This window comes from Canis aureus, chromosome 30 (genome assembly GCF_053574225.1).
Source record: "Canis aureus isolate CA01 chromosome 30, VMU_Caureus_v.1.0, whole genome shotgun sequence".
In the NCBI taxonomy this organism is placed as follows: Eukaryota; Metazoa; Chordata; class Mammalia; order Carnivora; family Canidae; genus Canis; species Canis aureus.
Genome location: NC_135640.1, coordinates 38,342,458 through 38,369,110, shown reverse-complemented (window position 1 = coordinate 38,369,110; position 26,653 = coordinate 38,342,458). Strand labels below are relative to the sequence as shown.

The 26,653-nt window shown below is 39.3% G+C and overlaps 1 protein-coding gene across 1 annotated transcript in view; it reads right to left on the bottom strand.

The window, feature by feature from the left end:
* The window catches only part of SH3BGR (SH3 domain binding glutamate rich protein), a 55,749-nt gene that overhangs the window by 28,722 nt on the left and 374 nt on the right, over nucleotides 1-26,653 (bottom strand). Inside the window, exons 2-3 of the mRNA XM_077879241.1 lie at nucleotides 19,554-19,739; nucleotides 11,608-11,688 (exon numbers count right to left, since the gene is read on the bottom strand). Of these exons, the coding sequence (XP_077735367.1) occupies nucleotides 11,608-11,688; nucleotides 19,554-19,739 (267 nt within the window). The remainder of the gene's footprint in view (nucleotides 1-11,607; nucleotides 11,689-19,553; nucleotides 19,740-26,653) is intronic.

Below are 26,653 nucleotides of genomic sequence, written 5' to 3'. Positions count from 1 at the left end.
GGATAGTGAGGAGGACATCCCTCCTCCCTGGGATGTAAGGATTCTGACACCCAGTAGTCATCCCCATAGTGTTCTGTGAACACAATGCTCTGACATGGGCATGACCATCCTCATCTCCACCAGCCAGGGGAAATCTAATTACATATATAAGTGGGTGTTTGCCACTGATATCTTAATAATATTCCCCTGACTAAAATAATGTATAGAAGGCATTGATTCGGGACACCTGAGTGGCTCAGCGGTTGAGCATCTGCCTTCGGCTCAGGACGTGATCCCGGGATCTGGGATTGAGTCCTATATCGGGCTCCTTGCAGGAAGCCTGCTTCTCCCTCTGCCTATGTCTCTACACCCTCCCCTCTGTGTCTCTCATGAATAAATAAATAAAATCTTAAAAAAAAGAAAAAAGAAGACATTGATCCTGGGCACCTGGGTGGCTCAGTTAGTTAAGCCTCCAACTCTTGGTTTCTACTCCGGTCATTATCTCATGGGTCATGGGATTGAGCCTGGAGTAGGGCTCTGTACTCAGTGGGGAATCTGCTGAAGATTCTCTCTCCCTTTCTGTCTCTTTCTACCCCTCCCCCACTCACATGCACTCTCTCTCTTTCAAATGAATAAATAAAATCTTCCAAAAAAATAAAAGACCTTGATCTTAGTGATTCCTTGCCAGACATTTGACAACCACAGTATAGGTTATCAATCATCACTTCAGTAATTTGCTTTAAATGTTAAGTTGATCATATATTTACTTCTTTCATTTCAATCTAGCATGTTCTAGAAGTAAAAACTACTGTTTCACTTAGATGATTCTTATCATCTACTCATATAGTTTTATTAATATACAGTTGTTTAGGATCTACTCCACACCTACTGACTCTCCTTACTTGATATTCTTGATATATTCCTATCATCTATGGTAAGAATGTGCTTGGCATCATGGTATCTTTCATGGGACATATGCTTGGTATATTCACAGTATAGTATGTTGTATATAATCATATCAAGAGTTTTATTCTATCCATCCATTTTTACAAATAAGATATAATGTTTGCTATCTTTGAAAACAGGCTTTGTGATTATGTTCATAGATATTTTGTCTAAAACTTTTTGAACTGACTTTATTATTTTATTTTGAATGTTGCAGAAACAACCAAATTTTCGTATCAGGTGCATTATTCTTGTTTTAATCCCCATAAAGCATTTCACCTTTGAAAATTATCAAACATTAACCACAGTTATTTTTTTTAAGATTTTATTTATTTATTCATGAGAGACACAGAGAGAGAGAAAGAGAGACACAGGCAGAGGGAGAAGCAGGCTCCATGCAGGGAGCCCGACGTGGGACTCCATCCTGGGTCTCCATGATCACACCCTGGGCTGAAGGCGGCGTTAAACTGCTGACCCACACGGGCTGCCCAACCACAGTTATTTTAAGTCTTTTGTCATTCACTGATATTTTTCTTAGCTTGTTTTACTCTGATGCTTCCCTAAAAGTTTTTGCAGTCTACTACAAGCCAGACTGCCTCACCTTCCACATAAAATGACCCAGAGGCCCCTAGAAAAGGATTATATGCCAGGCACTTTGGGGTATAGGCTTCTGATGGCAACACTTAAAGATCATTCAGGCCATACTAGTGGACTGAGTCAGGATTTCCAGAACTCTGGCTGAGAAGCAGATGGGTTTGTGTGACCACCAACCCCAGATCCAGTGGAAAGAGAATCAATTACATAGAACTGAATGAATCAGTGAAGATGAGGTTAATTTTTGTATGGAATACTGTTGATGTTATTTTAATGTCCTATTTTCTGGATATAGAAGGAAGCCTCTGTCTTTCCTCTTAAGCTTTTTATAAGTCAAAACAATGTAGTAGGCTCTATTTTTGTATGCTGAAATGAGACATTTGTAAGTGATATTCTCTCTGACCCCTTCAGAACTCAAAAATTCTAAAGTTTTTCTGTGTTTCATGGCAATATAGCTATGGCTAGGTTCAATAAGAGTGTGCATTTCTTGTTGCCAGGGCATAACTGGAAACTGGGTATGCAACCAAAGTCTTGCCTGGAGTGTGCTTTTGAGAATGATGCTCATTTAATCAAACATGATCAGATGGTTTTAAAGAACTAAAATTGCCTCTATGGAGCCAAGGCTTATTGGCAAAACCCTCTTGGGCAAAACTGGCCTCATGCTTGGCCCCATACAGCCTGCCTTAGACAAGAACAATATTCCAAAAGCAAAAATGCTGTGTATGATATTTAGTATCATTTTATAAGCATATATTTTCTATGTAATTGTCAAGATGTCTATTTTTAGAGAGAGCTTAATTTCCTTGCTGATACTTGTCCACAGTGTTGTTTACTACAAAATGACACTGACAAATTATATCATTTCCATAAATCATCAAGTGTCTGTCTTCCCAAAGGATACTTGAAGGACTTCCCCTGTGTACACATGCATAAACACTTATAAATCCAAGCAATGCTGACAACACCAGAGGTTCTAGCACAGTCTGTGCTGCTAACTAGTGGGTATCTGTGCAAATCATGTAAACGCTGTGGGCTTTCAAGCCCCCTCCTCTGGGAAGAGAAGAATCTGGACTGGATGGTCTCTTAGCTTTCTCCAGGCTTCATTTTATAATTCCATGGCCATTCCTTTCTTCCACTTAGCTAAAGAGAATTGCATACAATATGACAGTACTTAAGCACAGGTCAGGGCAGGATTTAAAAACTGAAATTAGATTTTTTATTAAAAATGTTATTTATTTATTTGAGAGAGAGAGCAAGCCCAAGTGGGGGAAGGGGCAGAGAGAGAGGAAGAAGCAGACTCTCCACTGAGCAGGAAGCCCAATGCAGGGCTTGATCCCAGAACCCTAGGATCTTGACCTGAGCCGAAGGCAAATGCTTAACCAACTGAGTCACCCAGGCATGAAAGCAAACAGTTAACCAACTGAGTCACCCAGGCACCCCTGAAATTAGATATTTTTTAATGGGACAAGATAAAACATAGCAGAGGCTGAAATAGATTTACATATACTAGTATGGATATATCTCAAAGCATAATGCTGTTTTTTAAAGAACTAATTATAGAACATTTTAAACAATGTAATACCAATCAGCCATTAAAAGCACCAAACAATATATGTATTGCTTGTGTAGATAAATAAATAGTTTATATATATAGCTTTTTATATAGATTTTGTTTTTAATTCATGATGTTGATGGCTCCCAGGGAGGGAAGGAAGCAGAGCGACCTCATGATTTCTCTGTAATGTTTGGGGTTTTAACTAAAGCAAATATGGTATCACATTCATTTTAGAGAGGCACATCCATAAATATTTAAATGAGTCCATGGATTAGTGGTTGCTAAACAGAAGCGTACATCAGAATCAACCAAAGAACTTTTTTAAAATGCAGATCTTTGGTCCTCTCCCCAGTAATTCAAGACCAGTGGGTCTGAAGTAGAACTCAGGCATCTGAATGTTTTTTTTTTTTTTTTTAGATTTTTTAAATTTATTTATTCATGAGAGACACAGAGAGAGAGGCAGAGGCACAGGCAGAGGGAGAAGCAGGCTCCCTGCAGGGAGCCCGATGTGAGACCTGATCCGGGGACTCCAGGATCATGCCCTGGGCCAAAGGCAGACGCTCAACCACTGAGCCACCCAGGCATCCCCATCTGAATCTTTAAAACTATACAAGTGACTCTACTGCACAGCAGCCTATCATACAAAATAGTACTATTTAAATAAAATTGAAAAAAATACACAAATGGTCATAACAGCATTACTCATAATTGCCAAAAAGTGAAAACAATTCAAGTATTCATCAACCGGCAGGTGGATAAATAAAATGTGGTCTACCCATACAATAGAATATTATTCTGCATAAAAAGGAAGAAGTCCTGATACATACTAGAAAATGAATGAACAAACCTTGACAACATGCGAAGTTAAAGAAGCCAGGCAGAAAGAGGAAAGTGTCGTGTGATTCCATTTATACAAAATGCCAGGAAAAAAAATGCCAAGAAGAGGAAAGTCTATATAGAAGAAATTATATTAGTAATTCCTTAGGGCTGGGAGAATGAGAACAGAGGGTAGGGGTGAACAGCTAAGGAGTGCTGGGTTCTTTGAGGGGTGACTGATGAAAATGTTTCAAAGTAGATTGTGATGATGGTTGCACATCTCTGTGAATATACTAAAAAGCCATTAACTGCACACTTTCAGTGAGTGAACTTTATGCTATGTGAATTACATCTCAGTATAGTGTTTTTAAAAAGACAACCAAAAATTAAACACTTAATTTCATCACATAACTGAGAAATAAATTACATAGAATTAACTGACATAGGGCAAGAACTTAATAGAATACAGAATGATACTTTTTAAAAAGATTGGGGTCATTGAAAATGACAGGCAGTTTCTAGTTATTCATGAGAAATTGAATGCAGATATTTGCCTTGGCTTCTTCCCAGGACCCCACGGACATGGTAATAAAGACATTTTCTTTTAAAGGATAAACTTACAGTAAGGGACAAAAAGAACAGGTGAGAGGTTACTGCCTAAAAAGAATGCCCATAAATTTTGAAGGCAGAAAAGGAAAGAGTTGAATAATAATTTGAAAAATAATTAGAAAATAATTAGAAAAAAATCTAAGACCTAATATCTTACAAAAAGGAATGTGGGGAATAAGGAGATTTAGATTTCCTCTTCATCCCTGGATGGCAGGTGACTGCCCATTCCTAAATAAGCAGTTTTAGTCTCTGCGAAGTTGAACCAGTGGGACCCTGGCCTCTTAGTCACGAGGCCAGCTGAGGTGGAGAACCAGAGCCAGGACAAGGGATCTATCTGAGAAGTCCACATCTTGAAAAGGAACAATTTCCTATCACCCTTTCCAACTTGCTCCCAGAACACTGGCAACAAGATTTACTTCCCACTTACCACCACTGTCTTGAGCTCCTCTATTGCCTCCACCATCACCACCATCATTATCACCATCACCTCCACCATTACCATCACCATATCTCCCCCATCACCACCACCACAACCACTACCTCCATCACCTCCACCACCATCATCACCCTCACCACTTTCACAATCACCTCTACCACCACCATCACCTCTACCACCACAATCACCACCTCCACTATTTCCTTCACCATCACCAACACCATTAGAACCATATCCACCAGTATCACCACCATCACTGCCTTCACTATCACCCCCACCATCAGCATTGCCTCCACTACCAACATTATCACCTCCACTATATACTTCACCATCACTACCACCACATCCACTACGTCCATCACCTCGACCATCAACAACACCATTACCACCATATCCACCACCAGCACCACCTTCACTATCACCTCCACCATCACCACCACCACCATCACTTCAACTACCCCCACTACCACCTCAGAAAATGGAAGGTTCCTTCTCAGAGAAGCTCAGCTAAACCAACAGCAAAAGCTCACAGTCCAAGATCCCTAACAGAAAGCCAACAAGTCAGGGTGCCTGGGTGACTCAATCAGTTGAGCGTGTATCTGCCTTCAGCTCAGGTCATGATCTCAGGGTCCTGGGATCAAGCCCCATGTCGGGCTCCCTGCTCAGTGGGGAATCTGCTTCTCCCTCTGCAGATTCCCCTCACTTGTGTGCACTCTCTCTCTCTCAAATAAATAAAGAAAAATCTTTTTAAAAAAAAAACCAACAAGTCATCTTTAAGTTGTCCCATGGTAAAGTCTACCACACAGAAAGTTGTGACCATGGATTCAACTTTTTAGCACCTTGTTCTTAAAAACAAAGATCCCCAGACATCTGAGATAAATATCTTACATAAAATTAAAAAGGAAACAGAGAAAGGGGACACAGAGAAACAGAATGCAGAGTTGAAGAAACTGTATACAAGGAAAAGCCTTATTTAATAAACTCAGAGTTAAGAAAAATTACTTGTATAACAAGAACAAGAAGCTATTTAATAAGGGAGTAGCCCAAAACAAGGAAAGAAAACAAAAAAACCTTGAAAGAAGTAAAATATGATAGGGGGAAAAACAGAAAGTGGAGTAGAAAGTGGAAGAAACCTCCCAGAAAGGAGAAAAAGACAAAAACATCCATGTTTTTGAATATGAAAGTGAAGAGATTAGAAAATTGTAGAATTAGTCCAGAGGGTTTAATATTCAAATAAGAGGAATTCTAAAAAGAAAGAAGAAAAGAACATGTGAACTAACAGGAAATGAACCACCACAGAGGTAATACCCCACCCCCACCCCTTCCAGAACCAAAGGGCATGATTTTGCGGATTCCAAGGGCCCAGCAAGCACATAGCACAAATAACAAGGAAAGGACCTCTACCCGGCACCTTATCTTCAAAACAGAAAAAAACGATCCTTAAGTCTCCCAGAAATGAGAAAAACAGAAGCACACACAAATAAAAGATCAAGAGACAGGCTGGCATCAGGCTCTGCAAGAGCAACTCTGCAAATCTAGACAGAACACGGAGCAGCGCCTTCACACTTCCCAGATGGACTCCTCCCATTTGTCAGAATTCTGTGCCTGAGCAAACCAGAAAGGAAAGGTGAAGGATGTAGGTTTGAGGTGGGGCCTTCTGAGTGTTGTGATAATCCTTGTGGCACCATCAGACCTTTATGAGATCATATACAATTTGATCAAAGTTAATTTTTAATACTCAAGAAATAATCTTTTCATTAAGAAATGAAAATACACATGGAGTCACAAAGATGCACTTAAGATAGAAATTCAGGGCAGCCCTGGTGGCCCAGCGGTTTAGCGCCGCCTTCAGCCCAGGGTGTGATCCTGGAGACCCGGGATTGAGTCCCACGTCAGGCTCCCTGCATGGAGCCTGCTTCTCCCTCTCTCTCTCTCTCTCTTTCTCAATCTCTCTCTCTCTCTCTCTCTCTCTCTCTGTCATGAATAAATAAAAATAAAATCTTAAAAAAAAGAAGATAGAAATTCATCAACACCACATTTCCTCTTCATAGCACAATAAAATCAGAAACTAAATTCTAAGGAGCCTCGGTGTCCATCGAAAGATGATGGATAAAGAAGATGTGGTTTATGTATACAATGGAATATTCCTCAGCCATTAGAAACTACAAATACCCACCATTTGCTTCAACATGGATGGAACTGGAGGGTATTATGCTGACTGAAGTAAGTCAATCGGAGAAGGACAAACAGTGTATGTTCTCATTCATTTGGGGAATATAAATAATAGTGAAAGGGAATATAAGGGAAGGGAGAGGAAATGTGTGGGAAGTATCAGAAAGGGAGACAGAACATAAAGACTCCTAACTCTGGGAAACGAACTAGGGGTGATGGAAGGGTAGGAGGGCGGGGGGTGGGGTGAAAGGGTGACGGGCACTGAGGGGGGCACTTGACGGGATGAGCACTGGGTGTTATTCTGTATGTTGGTAAATTGAACACCAATAAAAAATAAATTTATTATTTTTAAAAAATCCTAACTAAAAGACAGAAAAAAGAAAAAAAGAAACTAAATTCTAGTGTACCTGGGCGACTCAGTCAGCTAAGCATCTGCCTTCCAATCGGGTCATGATCCCAGGGACCTGGGATCAAGCCCCACATTGGGCTCCCTGCTCAGCAGAGAGCCTGCTTCTCCCTCTCCCTTTGCTCCTCCCCCTGCTTGTTCTCTCTCTTCCTTTCTCTTGCTCTCAAATAAATTAATTAATTAAATATTTTTTAAAAATTTTTTAAAGAAACTAAAATTTAAAATAGAATCTGAGGGTCCTAAGAGCAAGGAGATTAAACATGCTCACTGGTCTTTGTGTGAAGCTGGTATGCCAGGGTGTGCAGGATAAATATTCCTAGCCCACCAGAGAGAGATTTGGAGGCACATTTCAAGCCCATAAAGACATTCATGCACCCTTGTCTCACTAAAAGCACTACCAGAAATGTATCCTTAGGAAATAGTCCAAAAGAAAGACGACATGTTTCATATCAAGAATTACTGTAGAATAATTTGAGCAACAAATATTCAAAAATATAAGCACAATAAAAAAAATTATGGCACACCAACTTGATAGAATATTCCATGAACTATTTAAATGACTGTTGTGAGGGGATGCCTGGGCAGCTCAACAGTTGAGTGTCTGCCTTTGGCTCAGGGTGTGATCCCCCAGGTCTGGGGATGGAGTCCTGCATCCGGCTCCCCACAGGGAGGCTGCTTCTCCCTCTGCCTATGTCGCTGCCTCTCTCTCTGCATCTCTTATGAATAAATACATTAAATCTTTAAAAAGTAAATAAGTGACTGAAAAATAAATGACTGCTGTGAGGCTGTCACAGCAGAAATGAGTTTATGATACAATCAGTAAAGATGAAAAATAAAGGAATAAGAAAAAATAAAAATAAATAAAGGAATAAAGTCAATTAGGATACATCCATTTAATGGAGTATTAGGCAAAGGGATCACATGCTCATGAGCATTGTGAAAAACAGCACACCATTACAAGTAAAGACATGAAGGGAACATAGTGCCCAGGATCTGCTGCAACTAAGGAGAGGGTGCCTCACTGTGACTCCTGGGGAAGAGGTGTCTCTGCCTAAGAATTGACATATAAAAGGTTAAAGGAAAACTCTCCTTTCTAAGCTTTGCCAGACTACTGTTGACCTGGGATAGAAGTCTTTGTTAAAAAAACAAAAACCAACAAACATAAGGAAACAAAACAAAACAAAAAACCCCTACTAGGTCTTCAGCTGTAAAATCTAGACTCTCCTTCCACCATCCACTGGTTTGAGGTCTGGAAAGAAGGGACTGAGAAGTAACAGGAATCTGTCCAGAAGGTGGCAGGGTGAGAAAGCAAGGGCACCTGGCACAAGCAGAGTAGAGCACCTAGATTCATGACTCATAGTTCCAGCAGCAGGAATGAACAGGCACTCTTTAAAATGATCAGATGGCATTAAGGAGGTCATGTGATGCGATGAGCACTGGGTGTTATACACAACTGATGAATTATTCAATATTACATCTAAACTAATGATGTACTACATGTTGGCTAATTGAATTTAAATTAATTAATTTAATTAAGAAATGTGATGCCTCTTAATTAATTAATTAATTAATTAATTAATTAATTGAGCAATCAGATGTTGGGGCACCTAGGTGGCTCAGTTGGTTAGGCATCCAACTGGATTTCAGCTTAGGTCATGATTTCAAGGTAATGAGATCGAGCCCTGCTTTGGGCTCCACAGTGGGTGTGGAGCCTGCTGAAGATTCTCTCTGTCCCTCTCCCTCTGCCTCTCTCCCCAAAATAAAATAATAAAATAAAATGAAATAATATCATCAGATGCTGTCATATTCTCTTGTCCATGGGAAATGCCCCCAGAGATAACTGACCATGTATAATCCCTCCTTCTCATCACCAGATAGTTCTCCTTTGACCCCTGAAGCCTGGCTTCTGTCTACACCTCTCCTCAGAAACTACTTTTGTCACAGCCACCAAGGACCTCCATGTTGTCTGGGCCAATAGTCACTTTTTGTCCTCACTTGATTCAATCTTTCAGAAGCATTGGACCCTCTTCTTTGAAAAATATTCCTCGTTGGCTGCCTTAATGCCACATGCTCCTGGTCTCCTGCTTCTAAGGCTCTCCATCTTAGCCTCTTCAAGTGACCTCTGCTTATCTACCCAGCTTTAAGCTTGGAGCACCTCCAAGCCTGGGCTCCTCATTGTCAACCCTCTATCAATATTTTAGCTCTATCCACACGCTAGTAGATTCCATGTGTGCATCTTCAAACAGACCTCAATGAGACATAGATCAATCTGCAACTACCTCACTTCTTTACTTAGATGTCTCATTCAAACATCCCCCTGTAAATGTGGTCCTCCACCAGTGAATGTCTACACCCAACAACTAGAAGCAATCATTCATTCCATCTCCACCCCCACATTCAATCTATCAGCAAGTCTTATCAATTATTCCTCCAAAATAGGCCCTAAAATCACCTACTTCTGTGTAGTTCTATCCCACCACCCTAGTACAAGCTGCCATGACATCTCATCTGTATTACTATGATAGTTTGTACACGTGCAGTTCATTCATTCTATAGTAACCAAAATGAGTTTTCAAGAAGGAAATAAGGTTACTTCTCTGCTTAAACCCCTTACAATGTCTCCACTACACCTAAGATAGAATCCAGAGCACCACAATGGCTCATGGGATGCCCACCTGTAGCTCCCATCTCCTGTGGTACTTCCACCCCTCACTCCAGCAATGTGGGCTCATGGCAGCTCTTAGAACTTTCCATGCTCTATCCTGCCTCGGGGAATTTTCACTTGTTCTTTCCTTTGCCTGAAATAGTCTTCCCTCCACCTTTTCTTCCAATCTTCAAGACACAAGTGACCTGAGTGTCCCCACCAAGAAATGTACCTTAACACCAAGGCACCATGTCTTAAATGTAATAACTAAACTAACATGACCCAATTAACAAACTCCTATACCAAATAAAACTTCCATACCAAACTCCTATGCCAAATAAAAAAGATTGAATTGCATGTAATAGCCTTTTTTAAACTGTTAACAGAGGGTGTGAAATGTGTTGCATTTAAGATGACCAAAGCCAGAAAGCTATTTCACTAAAAGGGAATATTTTGTTCCTCATATAAAACCACTAACCAACTGTGAGATTTACATGTTACATTCAGAGAAAGAATTGGCGCTAGACCTACATATGATAACCTAAGCACTAAGAGGTCCCAAATGGCATTACCTGAAGAATGCTGACATATGAAAGACAGCACAGCCACATGCCTCTGAGACAAACCCATCTCTATAAGGTAGGATTTTGAGTTGTTTCTCCTACAATGAGAATTAATTTGGACTCAGTCATCACAAATCTCTTTTGAAATGAAGCTGAGTACAAACAAATTAATTAAGAAATAAATGAGTTAAACAAATGTGTACTTGTATCTCTGGAGAGTCATGTGCGAGATTCTTGGGAGAAGTAAGGATACAGTGGCTGGTGCATGGACTGAGCCAGATGGTCTGCATTAGACAAATTCACGATATTGGCTTCATTAATATAATTCTGTGTTTAAATGACATAATTATACGTAATCAAAGATGAAACAACACCAGAAGGAAAAAAAAAATCTGTTGAGATTTATCTTATTCTGTGTCTAGATCTTACCTTACCACTCTCTAAAAAAAAAGCAAAGTCAACACATTTTAAACATAAAGAATTAATATAGGGTAATATATTATTATAAAATTAACCAAGATAAGCTACATGAGAAGTTAAATCATTACAAAATAATTTCAGAAATGCAACCTGGGAAATCAAATCTTTACATTTTTATTTATTTTTTTTAAGATTATTGAATGCAATGTTTCTTAGTCTTGGTATTTATAAGTAAGCAAAACTTATTACAACAAGGTGTAAACAACAAAAAAAATGAAAAGCATAGTTTTAGAACATGCTCTAGTAAAAACCTTGCATTATCTCTATGCATAAGACTTCATCAGAATAAGGAATATATGAGAATCATCTTAATTTAAAGGTCATCACTTATTAAACAGTCTTGGATGCTGATTTCTAGCTTCATTTACTCTGACTTCTATGGGGCCCCAATGGGGTATTCAAGCTTACCTTTGAGCCTGGAGGAGGAGCCAAACCAAGAAATGAATAAATAATATTCTCTTCTTTTGCAGAGAAGAAAGAGTCAAAATCCTTGAGGAAAAGGGAAAGAATGTTTAAACCACATTGCACATCTGTGAGCCAGAATATTTACCTAAGTTGGTCTTTTTTATTAGTCATTAAGTTAGAAGCTAACACAAAAGGTTATCCCAGTTTGTTTTGTCAAAGATGACTAACCCCAAAAGTTAAGAAATCTCTAACCATGAACTTTACATTTGTTTTTAATCATTTCACTGTGGAATACAGAGCAATGAGAACTCACATACACACACACACACACACACACACACACACACACACCTGTTCATGCTCAGGAACTGCAGACAAGACTCAGATATACAGAGTGAAAAGATTCTCCAAAAGTTTCATATCTTTATCTGGTTTCCTTATAATTTGGCCCTATGATTTGGACCCTGATCAGCTGTGACTAAAACAACACAGGATTTGTCTAATGTTATGTAATAGCTTCTATAGGACAAGACCTATCATCAGACCTTCTGACACTAGCAGCCACAGGATTATGGAGGGTTTACAGTGGCACTTGTTTTGGCAGAGTGGGAAAAACTACCAAGTAAGGTGAAACATGGTAGCTGATTAAAATCTGGAGCTCAGTAAAGCTGTATCCACCCTGCCACGAGCCCACCCAGGGGTCCATCCCTAAATCCACACCTCAGTAGTGTGGTTGTCAATAGCTCAGAAAAGTTTCATTTCATATAATTAAAACATAGGAAATATTCACCAGACTACTTCATGAATGCCAATCTTGGTCATCAAGGAGCGATCAGTTTCTTCACACACCGAGGGTGGTGTGTCTGGCCCAGCTTGACAGACAGCACTCAAACTTAGCCATGAAACTGCCCTCTACTCTTATGTGTGTTAAGAAGTTTAAAAACCAAATACAAGCCACTGACATTGGGGGAAAAAATGTCATGTATTCTTGTGTGTTGATCTTATCCAAACCTTTATTTTCCTCCCGTTGCTCAGACTTGCTCAGTGGTTAATTGTATTCTTTTATGTTGAATGCATTTTTTGTAAGCTTCCCCAAATCTTAGTTGAAGAAAATAGAGCATCAAGAGCAAGTAATCCTTTGGTATTGATTCCTGGGGCATGCACTTGCTAGATGTTGTTAACAATTACATGATAGAGGGGCGCCTGGGTGGCTCAGTCAATTGAGCATCCAACTCTGGATTTCAGATCAGGTCATGATCTCAGGGTCGTAGGATTGAGCTCCACATCAGGCCCCATACCTTGTGAGGAGTCTGCTTGAGATTCTCTCTCCCTGTGCCCTCCCCACCACCCTGCTCATATACTTTCTCTCTCTAAAACAAATAAATAATTATTTTTTAAAAGATTACATGATAGAACACATTAGTAGAGAGTAGGCAAAATATAAGGTGAACTTATTCTATTTTTAAAAAATTCTATAAACATCTGTAACTTCTCTGGTTGGCCAGATTTAGAAGCTTTCAAATCAAGAAAGGTTTTCTTATTGAGTGAATTGTCTTTTGCTTCAACTTAGATCCAAATAACATCTTTTTTTTTCTTTCTTTCTTTTTTTAGGCCCAAATGGCTTCTTTAATTTCTCTAATTTGACTCAGCAACAATTTGTCATTATTTTTTACTTGACACTAACAAATAGATACAGAAAATAATGAGTATGAAATGTTTTTTCAACTTCCAGTCATGTTAGTGTAGCAGATTAGATGCCCTGAAACACTATCTCAAAAAAAAATTTTTTTTAAGAAGCCAGAATAAGAAAAGTCTAGATACATTGCTGAGCTGATACAAAAGGAAAGATTATTGCCAGGTGAGACCAGGCACTCTAAGAATAAGCATATACCAAGGCTGAGTTCCTGACAAAACCAGTAAATCTTTTATGCCCACTTTGATCCCATGGAGAGTAAAGGCTGGAGTGGATAAAGCCTAGAACTCATGGTGAGGAATTTTATAAAAGGACAGCAGTGAGGGAGGGAGTAAAGGGGGCAGGCAGAAGGAGGAAAGAAAAAGCTTCCCCAGGAAAAGAATGACAATTAGACTGACTGGCTTCTTAACAGCAACAAAGAAGTTGGAAGAAAGTGAAATAATAATTTCAATGTCTTTAGAAAAAACAATTATCAATCCAGAATTTTAGACTCAGTGAAACTATTTTTTCAGTGAAACTATTTTTGGACATGAGGATAGAATAGACATTTTTCTGGAAAAAATATTTTTGAACAAAAATTTGGAGAATTTATCACCAATAAACACTCAAAGAAACTTTTATAGGCTATATTAGACCAAAGGAAAGTGATTCCAGATGTATTATCTACAATGCAAGAAGAAATAATGAGCAAATATATTAATAAATATGTGCACAAATCTAAACTGAAACAAGTATTGACTATAAAAACAATAATTAGAAGTGTCTAATTTATGTGGTGCAATGACGGCCAACAAACAAAAGTACTAAAAAATCAAAACACGTGTAAATAGGGAAGTGGTGATTAAAGTATGAAGGCTCTTTTAATGTTTGGCACACACACAGTTGTACATGTTGTTATTGCTCTTTAAGCTCTGTATTTTTATCACATGACACATTTCATACTAAGTTTTTAATGATGTGAAATAGCTTGTCCAGTAACCTCTGTGTGCGCCGAGAGTGCCCTGCTCCCCCCCCCCCCCAACTGGGCTTGCATCCTGCCTCCTTTGCAACCCTCCTTTGCACTTTCCTGTGCTCAATGGCCAAGGTCCCCTTTGGTTGTGTTCAGGCCCAGGCAAACACCCAGCCCTTACCTGGGCTAAAATGCACAGAGTCCAACTTGGAATTGACAGACATGTCTGCTACTTCCAGTTAGCATTCCTCTGCCAGGCGGGTAACCTGGCCTCCACTGCGCCTGGCTTCCCATCGGGTGTCTCTTTTCTCTAGCTAACAGTTGTCTGCCACACCCTGGGATAATATCTTCATCTGTTTTGCACAGAACAGCAGGAGTTCACACTGGCAGAGACGATGGTACTCAGAACTATCCTTGACATCCAGTCCTCTTACTGCCCTAGTGCAAAAAGTCCACTGCTTGTCCTTGAGGTTCCCTCTACCTACCACCATCATCAGGTGTGGCATATGGGTGACCATTGAAGATGAGACTAGTGATTCAATATAAATAATAATTATTCTTACAGTAAACATTTCAATCTCGTGGAAAGACACACTGGACTGGCCATCCAGATTTATACCATTTTAAGCCTGACATAGCCTTGGGAACCTTTGAGTCTCCGTTTAAAATCTGAAGCTACAATACAAATGACTATTTTTAACTACTTTCTTGGAACAAAGCCCTCTGTCTCATTAATCCCCTTTTGCTAAGAGTGTCCACAGACTGCAGAAAAGCAAATTTAGCCAAGTTGCTCATAAGATAAACTACTAATACCTCTCTGAAGGCAGAATTGAAAAGAATTAATATTAACAGTTAAACATAAAATGATTTATAGGCTCAGGGCACCTGGGTAGCTCACTCAATTAAGCATCTTGATTTTGGCTTAGGTCATGATCTCAGGGTCCTGGGATCAAACACTGTATCAGGCTCTGAGCTCAGCAGGGAGTCTGTTTGAATCTCTCTCTCTCTTCTCTCCCTCTGCCCCTCCCCCTGGTGGTACATGCATGCACTCTCTCTCTCAATAAATTAAAAAAATTTTTAAATAATAATAATAATTTTCAGGTTCCTTTCATTAAATCCATATTATATAACATAAAATATTATACACATATACATATGTATAAAATATTATATAAAATATTACAAAATAATATTCAAATATCCTATTATAATATAATATGTACTGAAGTATTACAAATACATATTCAAATATTACAATATAATCTTTTTTAAAAGTAGAAGTTTTTTCCCTAGGAAAGAGGAAACTTCGTTTTCTTTCACAACTAAATGAAAAAAATCATAGATCAAAATAGGATAAGAAATGCCCTCAAGGTTTTCTTTTCATAGCAAAAATCAATTGCAGAACTTTTACCCTAAGAGTTAACATAGATTGAAAGCTACATAGTTCAATATTTTCTCTACTATAACTAACCTTAATTTAAAAGGATGGTTAAGGAATCCCTAGTTGGCTCAGTGGTTGAGTGCCTGCCTTCAGCCCAGGGTGTGATCCTGGAGTCCCGGGATCGATTCCCACACTGGGCTCCCTGCATGGACCCTGCTTCTCCCTCTGTCTCTCTCTGTGTCTCTCATGAATACATAAATAAAATCTTTAAAAAATAAAACAAAAAATAATAGGATGGTTAAAATAAATAAAAGATTTAAAATACTACTTTCACTGGAAAAGTACTAGAAGAAAAAATGAAATTATTCTTTTGATAATTTTAGAGTGCAGAAAGCTTTTATAAACAAGACTCAGGATCAGGAACCATAAAGAAAAAAGATGGATGAATTTGTCTTCATAAAAAATGTTTAAGTTCTGCATTCCAAAATATATCACTTTAAAAAGTCAAAAGATAAAAAATATGGGGAAAAAATTGCAACATCTATGGTAATAAAAGGGCTACTTTCCTTCACAAATGAAGGTTTTTACAAACCAATAAATATTATCTGTAACCCAAAAGAAAAATAGCAAGTCATGGGGGAAAAAAGATAGCTTATAAACATGGGAAAAGGGCAGCCTGGGGGGTTCAGCAGTTTAGCACGACCTTCAGCCCAGGGCCTGATCCTGGAGACCCGGGATCAAGTCCCAAGTGGGGCTCCCTGCATGGAGCCTGCTTCTCCCTCTGCCTGTGTCTCTGTCTCTCTCTCTCTCTCTCTCTCTCTCTTTCTCTCTCTCTCATTAATAAATAAATAAAACCTTCAAAAAATAGGAAAAAATGTTCAGCCTCTTTCACATAGATAGAAATCCAAGTCAAAGCAGTGAGAATATATTTTTCATCCAATAAATTGGCAAAGATCCAAAGGTTTGTATAAAGAATGTTGTCAAAGTCACAGGGAGTTCAACTAGCCACTCACAGATTAGGTTGGTGGAAAGAAAAGTTGGCACAAGTGCAATACAAGGCCATGTGCCAATATCTTCTGAAATGAAAAGTGCATACATGCTTCAACTCAGCACATCTTCCAGGAATTTATCCTACATACATATATTCATTCTGAATGCAAGGATCTGTGTGTATAAAGAGATTTCTTACAGCATTGTTTGTATGCTGTTTCCCGAATGTTCCCCACTAGAGGACTGTGTTGATAAATATGTCACATATGACGCAGCATTTTGCAGCTATTAAAATAAGGAACATGTGCAGTTATACAATGATCTCTGAGATGTGGTTATTAGCTAACAAAAATCAAATGTGCATAGCACACTCACATTTTCAGGTGATATACTATATATTTATATAATGTATACTATATTATGGATACACAGAAAATTTCTGAAGGTCAAACAAGAAATTGCCAACATTAGTCAAAGCAGGACTGACTACATAATTTGTGAGGTCCCCATGCAAAAATGAAACATGGGGTCCCTTTTTCAAAAACTATGGTGGATTTCAAGACAGCAGGGCATTGGACCAAGCAGAGAGCTCTCTTAAGCATGGGGTCAGCAGGATTTCCCCGATCACACAGTTCCAATGAAGCTAGTCCCCTCAGGGAAAGGAACTAGTCACAGGAGTCTTACATGGGAGGGAGAGTAATTTTTACTGGAGACAATTTTTGAACCACTTAAAATTTTCAGTGTGCACATATAAGGACTGAGCTAAGCCTCTGAAGAATGCTAAAACACCTATGTATATCTATACAGCCCTGTGCTGGGTTGAATAATGTTCCCCCCCCAAATCCATGTCCACCCAGAATGTCAGAAAGCAACCTTATTTGGAAATAGGATAGTTACAGATGTAATTAGTTACAATTAGGTCATACTGGAATGGGGTGAGCCCTATTCCAATGACTATTGTCCTTTAGGAAGGCCAAGTGAAAACAGAGAGAGAGAGACAAAGAGAACACAAGGTGAGATAGAGATTGAGGTGAAGAGATAGATCTGCAAGCCAGGGAACACCAAAGGTTGTTGGCAATCACCAGAAGCTAAGAAAAAGGCATGGAACAGATTTTCCCTCATAGCCTCCAGAAGAAACCAACCCCACTGACATCTTGCTTTCAGATGCTTTTCAGATTCCCTCATAGCCTCCAGAAGAAACCAACCCCACTGACATCTTGCTTTCACAGTTCTGGCCTTCAGAACTGTGCAAAAGTACATTTCTGTTATTTTAAGGCACTGAATTAGTCAACTTGGGTCACATAACAAAATGCCATGGACTGGGGGCAGGGGGTGACTGAAACAACAGAAATTTATCATCTCACAGCTCTGGAGGCTGAAGGTCCAAGACCAGGGTGCCAGTACAGTTGGATTCCAGCGAGGACAGACAGCTGCCTTCTGGCGGTGTGCTCACAAGGTGGAGAGGGATCTCTCTCTCTCTCTCTCTCTCTCTCTCTCTCTTTTTTCCTCCTCATTTAAGAGCACTTATCCCATCACAAAGGCCCCATCATCATAACCTCATCTAAGCTGATCACTTCCCAAAGGCCTTATCTCCAAATATCATCACCATTCAACATATGAATTTGGGAGGAGGGGGACACAAACATATAGCCCATAATAGCCACCATGTTTGTGATGCTTCATTAGTTACATCAGTCCTACAAAACTGATACAAACCTCCAATAACCAAACACTCTGTGCTTCAAATCAGAGGCAGGGCCAAAAGCTTTTCAGTAAATGGGCAGATAGAAAATACTTTTGGCTTTGGAGGTCATATGGTCTCTGTTGCAACTACTCAGCTCTGCCATTGTGCAAAATCAGCCACAGGTGATAGGTGAATGAATTCATGTGGATGTGTTCCAGTAAAATTTTACTTACTAAAACAGGTAGCTACAGGCATTGGCCTTTAGGCTTTAATTGAACCATACCTGCTTTAGATGAGAAACACAATAATAAAGAGGAGCTAACCTAAAAAAAAAACAAAAAACAAAAAACAAAAAACAAAACAAAAAAAAAAAACAGCAGTTGTGCTGATTACTGCATCTTAAAAATGAACTAGAAGGCTTAGATGACCCCTAAGATAACCTCCAGTTCTTGTGCTCTGAAGTCCTTTGAGTTTTTGAATGTTTCTTTTCAACAATTTGATTTACTAACCAGGATTGTAAACTCTAGGGGAAAAAGTGATTTTCAGGTTAAATGAACTATTAAATGTATGAAGTAAATTGCTGCTGTAATCAAAATGTCCAGAACAGTTTTTAAAGTATCTAGATACATTTACACAAATTTATCTTATAACTCTATTAAGATTTTCCTTCTGTAAATCATTCTTTATAAAAGTGAAAGCCTACCCTGTGTCTGCCTGGGTTCATGGATGTGTACATCATAAGGCTGATCAGAATTCTCTTCCAGCTAAAAGTATACTTTGAACAAGTGACCTCAACTCTTCAAAATGAAATAAGGGAATTAAAATAATCCTAAGAATTTCCAAATCACCATTTTATTGTTTCTATCCTTTTGTAAATTTTTATATTGATGACTCATGGTGGATCTACCATCCAGGTATTGGTATAATAGATCATGTCCTGAAAACTGTCAACAAGTTCAAATGCTGCCTCCCAATTAACCTGATTTTCTTAGATTTATTTTTTCTTTTTAGAAAGAGAGAGAGAGAGAGAGAATGAGGGGCAGGGAGAGAATCTCAAGTAGACTCCCTACTCAGTGTGGAGCTAAATACAGGGCTGGATCTCATGACTCTGAGATCACTGCCTGAGCCGAAATCAAGAGTCAGATGCTCAATAGACTGAGCCACCCAGGTGCCCCCAAATTAGTCTGCTTTAAACAATTTCTGATAAACACACATGCAGAAGAATTTTCCAAGAAACTGAATGAATACTCACCCCACAATACTGCTCTTCATTGAAGATCTGGGGGGGCAAAGGGATGCCATTTTGAGGTTTTTTCTCTCCAGGGACATTCTCTCTCATCCACTTCCTATTGTCTTCATCTCCAGCAATGTCTAATTCCTTAAAGTCGATCTTATTAGCTTCCAAAAAGCCCACTACTTCTTGCTGTTTCTTCCTAATCTGATCAAGAATAGAAAAAGGTTATTATTAAACTAGGTTTATTTTTTTAATGTTTTACTTATATTTATATAAATTAAATCCTTTCTCCAACTATACTATATAACAAAAATAATCTTGCTATTATTTAAACAAGGAAAGTGATGAAGTCACACCTCTTCATTATAAAGACTCAACGGAGTGATTGTTAAAATTCTAAAATTTTAATTCCACCAATGTTTCAATCATGATATAATCAACTTAATAAGAATAGAGATGCCCTTAACATAGCTTTTACTTGAGGTCTTTGACGTGCTTTTAAATTATTTTTTTCTTTTAAGATTTTTATTTACTTATTCGAGAGAGAGAGAGGCAGAGACACAGGCAGAGGGAGAAGCAGGCTCCATGTAGGGAGCCTGATGTGGGACTCAATCCCAGGACTCCAGGATAACACCCTGGGCCAAAGGCAAGGGCTTAACCATTGAGCCACCCAGGGATCTCCTCTCCTAAGCTTTAATGCCAAAAAATAAATAAGGATTGGTTATGAAGAAAAGGGGGGATTGGAAGAATAGCAAGAAGGAAAGGGAGAAAAGACAATTCACTACAAAACTCAAATACCAAGTACATCCAACTAAAAAGAACTCCACGCACAGTTATGAAAATGGGCACATTGAACAAAAATGCCTTTAGAAATAATATAAGAGATTGGAAAGCCCACTTAAAATGAGTGAAAGGGGAAAGGACAGAGGAAAATCCAGAAAAAGCCAGTGGCTGTGTCTCCCAGCTCACAAAAACAAAAACAAAACAAAAACCTGTTCTCCCTTGGATTTCTCCTTTCCACCTGAGAGACAACTCTTTGTGCCCATCTCCCTACTTGAGGCTCTTGTCTACCAGCCACCATTGCTCAGGAAAGTGGCCCTCTTCATGGCTCAGACCTCTGTTCCCAGAGACAATTACAACCATTTTCTTGTTTCAAAGAATCCACTTCCAGAATGCACAATGCCCTTTTTCATACACCCTAGTAAACAACTTGGAGCACACTCTCTGGGAGAGAGGTCCAGAGTGGTCAACCCAACAGTCAATCAACACTTATTTATCCACTCTACTCTGCACAAAACAGTATACCAAATTCTTCATGTGGAAAAAAATGTGAAGAACTCTCTTTAAAAAGGGTGGGAGGTGCCTGAGTGGCTCAGTCAACTAGGCATCTGCCTTCAGCTCAGGTCACAATCTCAGGGTCCTGAGATAGAGCCCCACATCCCGCTCCCCACTCCCTGCCCAGCGGGAGTCTGCTTCTCCCTCTGCCCCTCCCCACTGCTCTCCTGCTTATTCTCTCTCTCTCTCTCTCTCTCTGTCAAATAAATTAAATCTTAGAAAAATTTAAAAATTTTTAAAATTCAAAGAACTCATTTGTACATTCTAGACTGAACATACTGAAAATAATCAAGAGGCAAAAGAAGTCATTGCTTAAAAATAAGAGTAAAATTTTAAGTATTTTCTTTGACATAAAAATATTGAATATCTTAACTTGTTAACTCCTCTGCATACAATGTTTTCTCATATCAAAACAAGTCACTAAAAATGCTTAACAGAGCATGAGGCCCCTGTCATTCTCTTGTAACTCATTTATCAGCAGAGGTACCAGAATTTGAGAATACCAAACAAATGTTATAAAAGGCCTGTCCCAAACCTAAAGCCTAGCCTCAAACCCTCTTCAGATCAAAACCAATTCCTTCTGTAGATTTGTATACCAAATACATATAATATATTTTTTATTCATTTTTACCAAAATTAATGAGTTTATCAGTGATTCATGTGTAGAGTATTTCCTTCTTAATATAAGGAAAAATAAAGCACACATGGATGCTTAAGCTCTGGAAGCAAATCACCACCCAAACCAAATTCTATATAACTTGGTTTGGGTGGTGATCCGATTGTATATATTATATTAATTATAAATGAATTTAAATAACTTTCTAATTTTCTACAAGTAAATATAAATTGCATATAAAAGTGAATATATAAGTTATGTACCCATGTATGTATTAATGGTAATCACACATTTACTTTTTAATTAACATTTGCTCCATCAACATAACAAAGATAATTCGACTAAAAGCATTAGATGAATAAATTGAAGGCTGCTGTTAGCTACAATACAACACCTAATCAGCAAGATTCAGTTTGGGGCAAGCATGTACAAAAATAAAAATAAAAGTCATACAGATAGGTGTGGGGTGACGGAATTTCCCTTAAGCTTCTGGCACAAGCACTCTGGCACATTCCTGAGTGTCACATATATCAGAAGCAAAGGAGGAGCTCAGATTTCTCCACCATGTGCCCTCCCCTAAATCTAGGCTGGCATACCTTCTGCTTTTCCCCACCAAAACTGTGCTCCAAATTCCATAGCTTCACAGCTGAATTTCTGAATACTACAAAATCCCATCAGACCTGATGACAGGTTGTTGGAATTAAATTACTATTTTAATTAATCATGTTTTCTATACCTACTTTCCAACTTGTCCACAATTATCCATGCCACTCTATAAACTACTTTTTCCTTTGGCTATTTCCAGAGATAAATTTGCTGTTTGAAGAGTAGAGATGTCTTTGTTTTAGGCAGGTTTACTTTTGATTAAAGTAACATCTTTTATTCTTTAATTCTTTGATTAAAAGTAACATCTTTTATTCTGTTCAAAATCCTGTCTTCCTTCCTTCTCAGGTACCCTCCCAGGAACCCAAATCAGCCTGGCTGAGGTCCACTGCCACCTCACCAATGTTATTTCCACCTCTATTAATCATGCCTCAGGACTTAAGTTTAAATAAAAGGGTTTCACTTTATTCCAAGATTTCTGAGCAGATGAAAAACAGTTCCCAAAATCCTGACTTGTGTTTCTTTGGTTAGAAAATCAAAGAGAGATAGAGAAAATGGGATGGGAAGATCTGTCTGCTGTTATTTCTTGCAAGACAAGCAATTGCATCTGCAGGAACTTAATGGAATGTTAGGTGCATGATCTTGTGTTAAGTGCTATTTCTCAGCCTCTCACTCAAAAGAGAGAGAGAAGAAAAATTTGTCCCTCTATCCTCCCCAAACACCAGTACTTTAAACTGGGTTAAATGCATCATTCATCTGGTTGTCTGGAGCACCCGAGTTCTGCCTGGGGCTGGAGAAGGGTCTTAGGATGAGCCCAGAGAAGGGGAGAGGGGAGCAGGGAGTACATGAGTTCACCTGGTAGCATGGATGCCTCTGCCTACACTCTGATGGCCACCTTGAGTGTGGCCCTTTCTCCCACAGTCCTCCCTCCTATTCAAGGAGCTCCACAGACCTTCACATGCAAAGTGCAGCTCTTCTCCATGTGGCCTCCTCAGCTGACCACCAGAGACATCAGCTCCCAGAGGGCATCTCCCTCTATAGCCCCTGGGAGAGGAGCATGCACAGCACCCAGTGGTTCTCACCACAGACACCCTCTCAGCCCACATCCTACCCCTTCTCCTCTTTCTACAGCACCATGGCATTGCTGGCTCCCCAGGCTATACCTTCTTTCTAGGCAGCCCCTCTAGAGGATCTGGGGATCCCTGGGGTCTGGGTCATTTGGAGCCTTTGGGACTTCAGCAGAGGCTCAGAGAGCTCTGTTTTCCTATCTTGTTATATTTACTTTTAAGAAAGTGTTGTTTTCCTGAAATCACCAGCCACTCTTGATTACTGGAATGTATCAGAGTGATCTTTGAGTCACTTGCTTGGCATCTCCTTTTTTTTTTTTTTTTTTTTTGTCTTATACAGTTAGGTCCCTGCACTTAGTGAAAAACTGCATTTGAGCAGAGGTGACCTGCATTTCCCGCCCTGGCTCAGAAGGCAGCGATCCACTGAGCAGCGATCCACTCTTGAATTGCCTCATCTGCCAAGCTGGTAAAGCATCACCCTCCTCAGATTCTGGTGAGAACCAAGGAACATGACGTTTGGACGAGGTGAGAGCCTCTGACTCATCCTGGTTCCCAAGCCAGGTTAAGTACTCTGATCATCATTTTAAAATAACAAAGCTAAGGCACCATTAAACTAAGGAATTTTCCAAGATCTATACCCAGATCCATCTTGTTCAAGATGGAGTTTTTGCTCAAGGGCTGAGGCTTTGCACTCTTTACACTCAAGCAAGGCTGAAAAAAAAAAAAATGATTGAGAAACCCAGGAGCCACCATCAGGATCTGTCCTTGAAGATGATGGTTCCAGGGGCTGTGCATCTTGAAGAGAGTGAGGACTGTCCTCTCTCCCTTTGGTCCCCAGCCTACTGTAGCACAGGCCTTTGGGACAACACAGACCTGCTCCCACTCCCAAGGTCTCTTCACCATGTTCCTCCGTAAAGCAGTAAAACATGTGACAGCACCTTATCATCAACTGTTTAGAGATGTGACACACAGCTGCATATGTGTAAGCCCTCAAAAAGAGGTGTTTCCTTTTCATTTATTTAATTCATCCCATAGAAGTCATATGCCCTGGCTAACTAAGTTGCAGGCAAGAATCCATTTTTAAAGTAAGGAGACTGAAGAAACAAGCAGTAAAGCATTTGCAGACTGACCACCCCACACACTGGCAGGTGCCCTGGGGTTCTCCTGCAAAGAAGCTTCTGGGTGAAATCTCCCCACTCAGGAAAAATCATTAGCACTTATAATATGGGAATAATCAGTTTTCATTCTTTAGGATAAGACAGAAATTATTCCACTTATGTGGCTTGGGACAATTCTTCTGAAACATAATCCAGACTCACATATACTAATATTAACTAATAATTAGAACAACTACATAATACTGATTAACATTAACTAACATTAGCTAATAATTATAATACCTAATAGTTATAACAATCATAATATTAAGTAGCCATATGTAATAATTATAAAATTAATGAATAATTATAATATGTATTAAGCGCTGATTGAGCACTTGACACTATGTAAGGTATTCCATGCTTATTTCCTAAATCCTCAAGAGGATTTAGGAATAAGACGCCATGAGATGAGTACTATTTTTATCCTCATTTTACAGATAAGGAAATTGAGGCTCAGCAAGGTGAAATAACTTTCCCAAGGTCAAACAACTCCAAGTGGCAACAAAACATTTGCTTAGGGAACCAGAATTAATGTGGCTTTTCCAGGACTCTGGAGTGAACAGTTCCTCTCCAGACCCTTTGAGGCTAACTCAATCATACACCCAAACTTCAAGAATATAAGACACCACACCAAATCAAATTCCAACAAAAAAATATACAAAAAAAGATAAGATACCAAATAATCCTAACAGAACCCCAAGTTTGTTCACTGTCTGTGGAAGGATGCATAGGGCACTTAGACCTGGCCTACAGAACATGTAGAAGGTTGGCAGGTCAGTGGTAAAAGTTTCCATCAATGAGCATCAACAGCATACTGAAAGCCCACTAAAGCCATTTTATTCAATTAAAAAAATCATTTTTTAATCTAATAATCTGAAAAATGTGCTCTTCATGGATCAATTAAAAGTTTCTGAGGTCATCAACAGCCACAAAAGATTTTGTGGTTTTACATCTGGAATTTACTCTCATCTGTTTCTGTTAAAAGATGCTCCACAGATACTAAGCAGTTGCTGATGAATTGTGTTCAGAGGAATAACCAGCCTCTTCTCTCTTGTTCTCTTCTTGCCCTCTGGAAAATGCGTGAACTTTCAGGACTGTGGGGGACGGGGGGTATTCAAGAGCCAGCGCTGGGGCTGCTCCCGGCCAGCTGCTGGCTGAGGGTATCATCCTGGCTGAGTGAAATCCAAGCTGCAGGATGGCCCAGGAACCAGATATAAAAGGAAACAGCCCCCTTGCTGGCATCCAACATTGAGGACTGATAAAACAGCTTCTCCCCCACCACAGCCCCCTCAATGCTCAAATGCTCATTGAAATGTCAGTCTCAGATAGACACAGAAGAATCAAGCCTAAGATCAAAGAGAATTGGCTCCTTCTATCATCCTTGTTTCTTCAGGCAGGTCTATCCTGCACAGAATGAAGGCAGGAACTGGAGGGGTGACTCTGAGCCTGGTTCCAGAGAAATCAGATGCACAGTGTTATGGGGTGGGCTCTTAGTACCTATTTTTGGTCCGTTTGAATTCCTAGAGGGTTTAAAACTGTGGCCTTAGAGATGTTTGCTCTTGTCACTGTGACATCATTTTCCCGAAATAATACGATTACACATGCTAACTTTACACTTTTGGTATGGTTGCATCGCACACGCAAGTAAAATTGAGCCTTGAACAGCACAGCTTTAAACTACATGGGTCCACCTAGATGCAGATTTTTTTTCTATAAATACAGAAATTGCTTTAAATGTTATTTTCTCTTTCTCGTGATTTTAATAATATTTTCTCTTCTCTAGCTTACTTATTGTAAGAATACAGGTTATATTATATAGAACATACAGAATATGTGTTAATCGACTGTTTATGTTGTCATTAAATCTTCTGGTCAACAGTCGTCCATTAGTGAATTTTGGGGGAGTTAGAAGTTGTACATGGATTTTTGACTCTGGAGGTGTCAGAGCCCTTAAGCAACCACCCCCCACCACCACCATTGTTCAAGGGTCAACTGTAATTACACCCAGGAATCTGGTTCATCGCGGCCTTGTTACACAAAGTGTCATGTATTTGCAACTTTAAGTTAGTCTAAGTCTTACAGAATGATTGGCAGAAACATTGCACCCCACCAAAAAAAAAAAACTTTGATTCTATAATATATGCAAACACAACACGACACAAATCACATGTTAAAAATTCTAGTATCAAACACGCCCCCTTCCTGGAATCCCTTTCACACCCAGCTGGCCCGGATCACTCATTTTACACACTTCTCCAGCACGGTTAAAGCGAACGCAGAAAGCAAAGGCACGCGGGCTGACTGCAGAGCCACGGCTGACTTACACACTCATAAAAG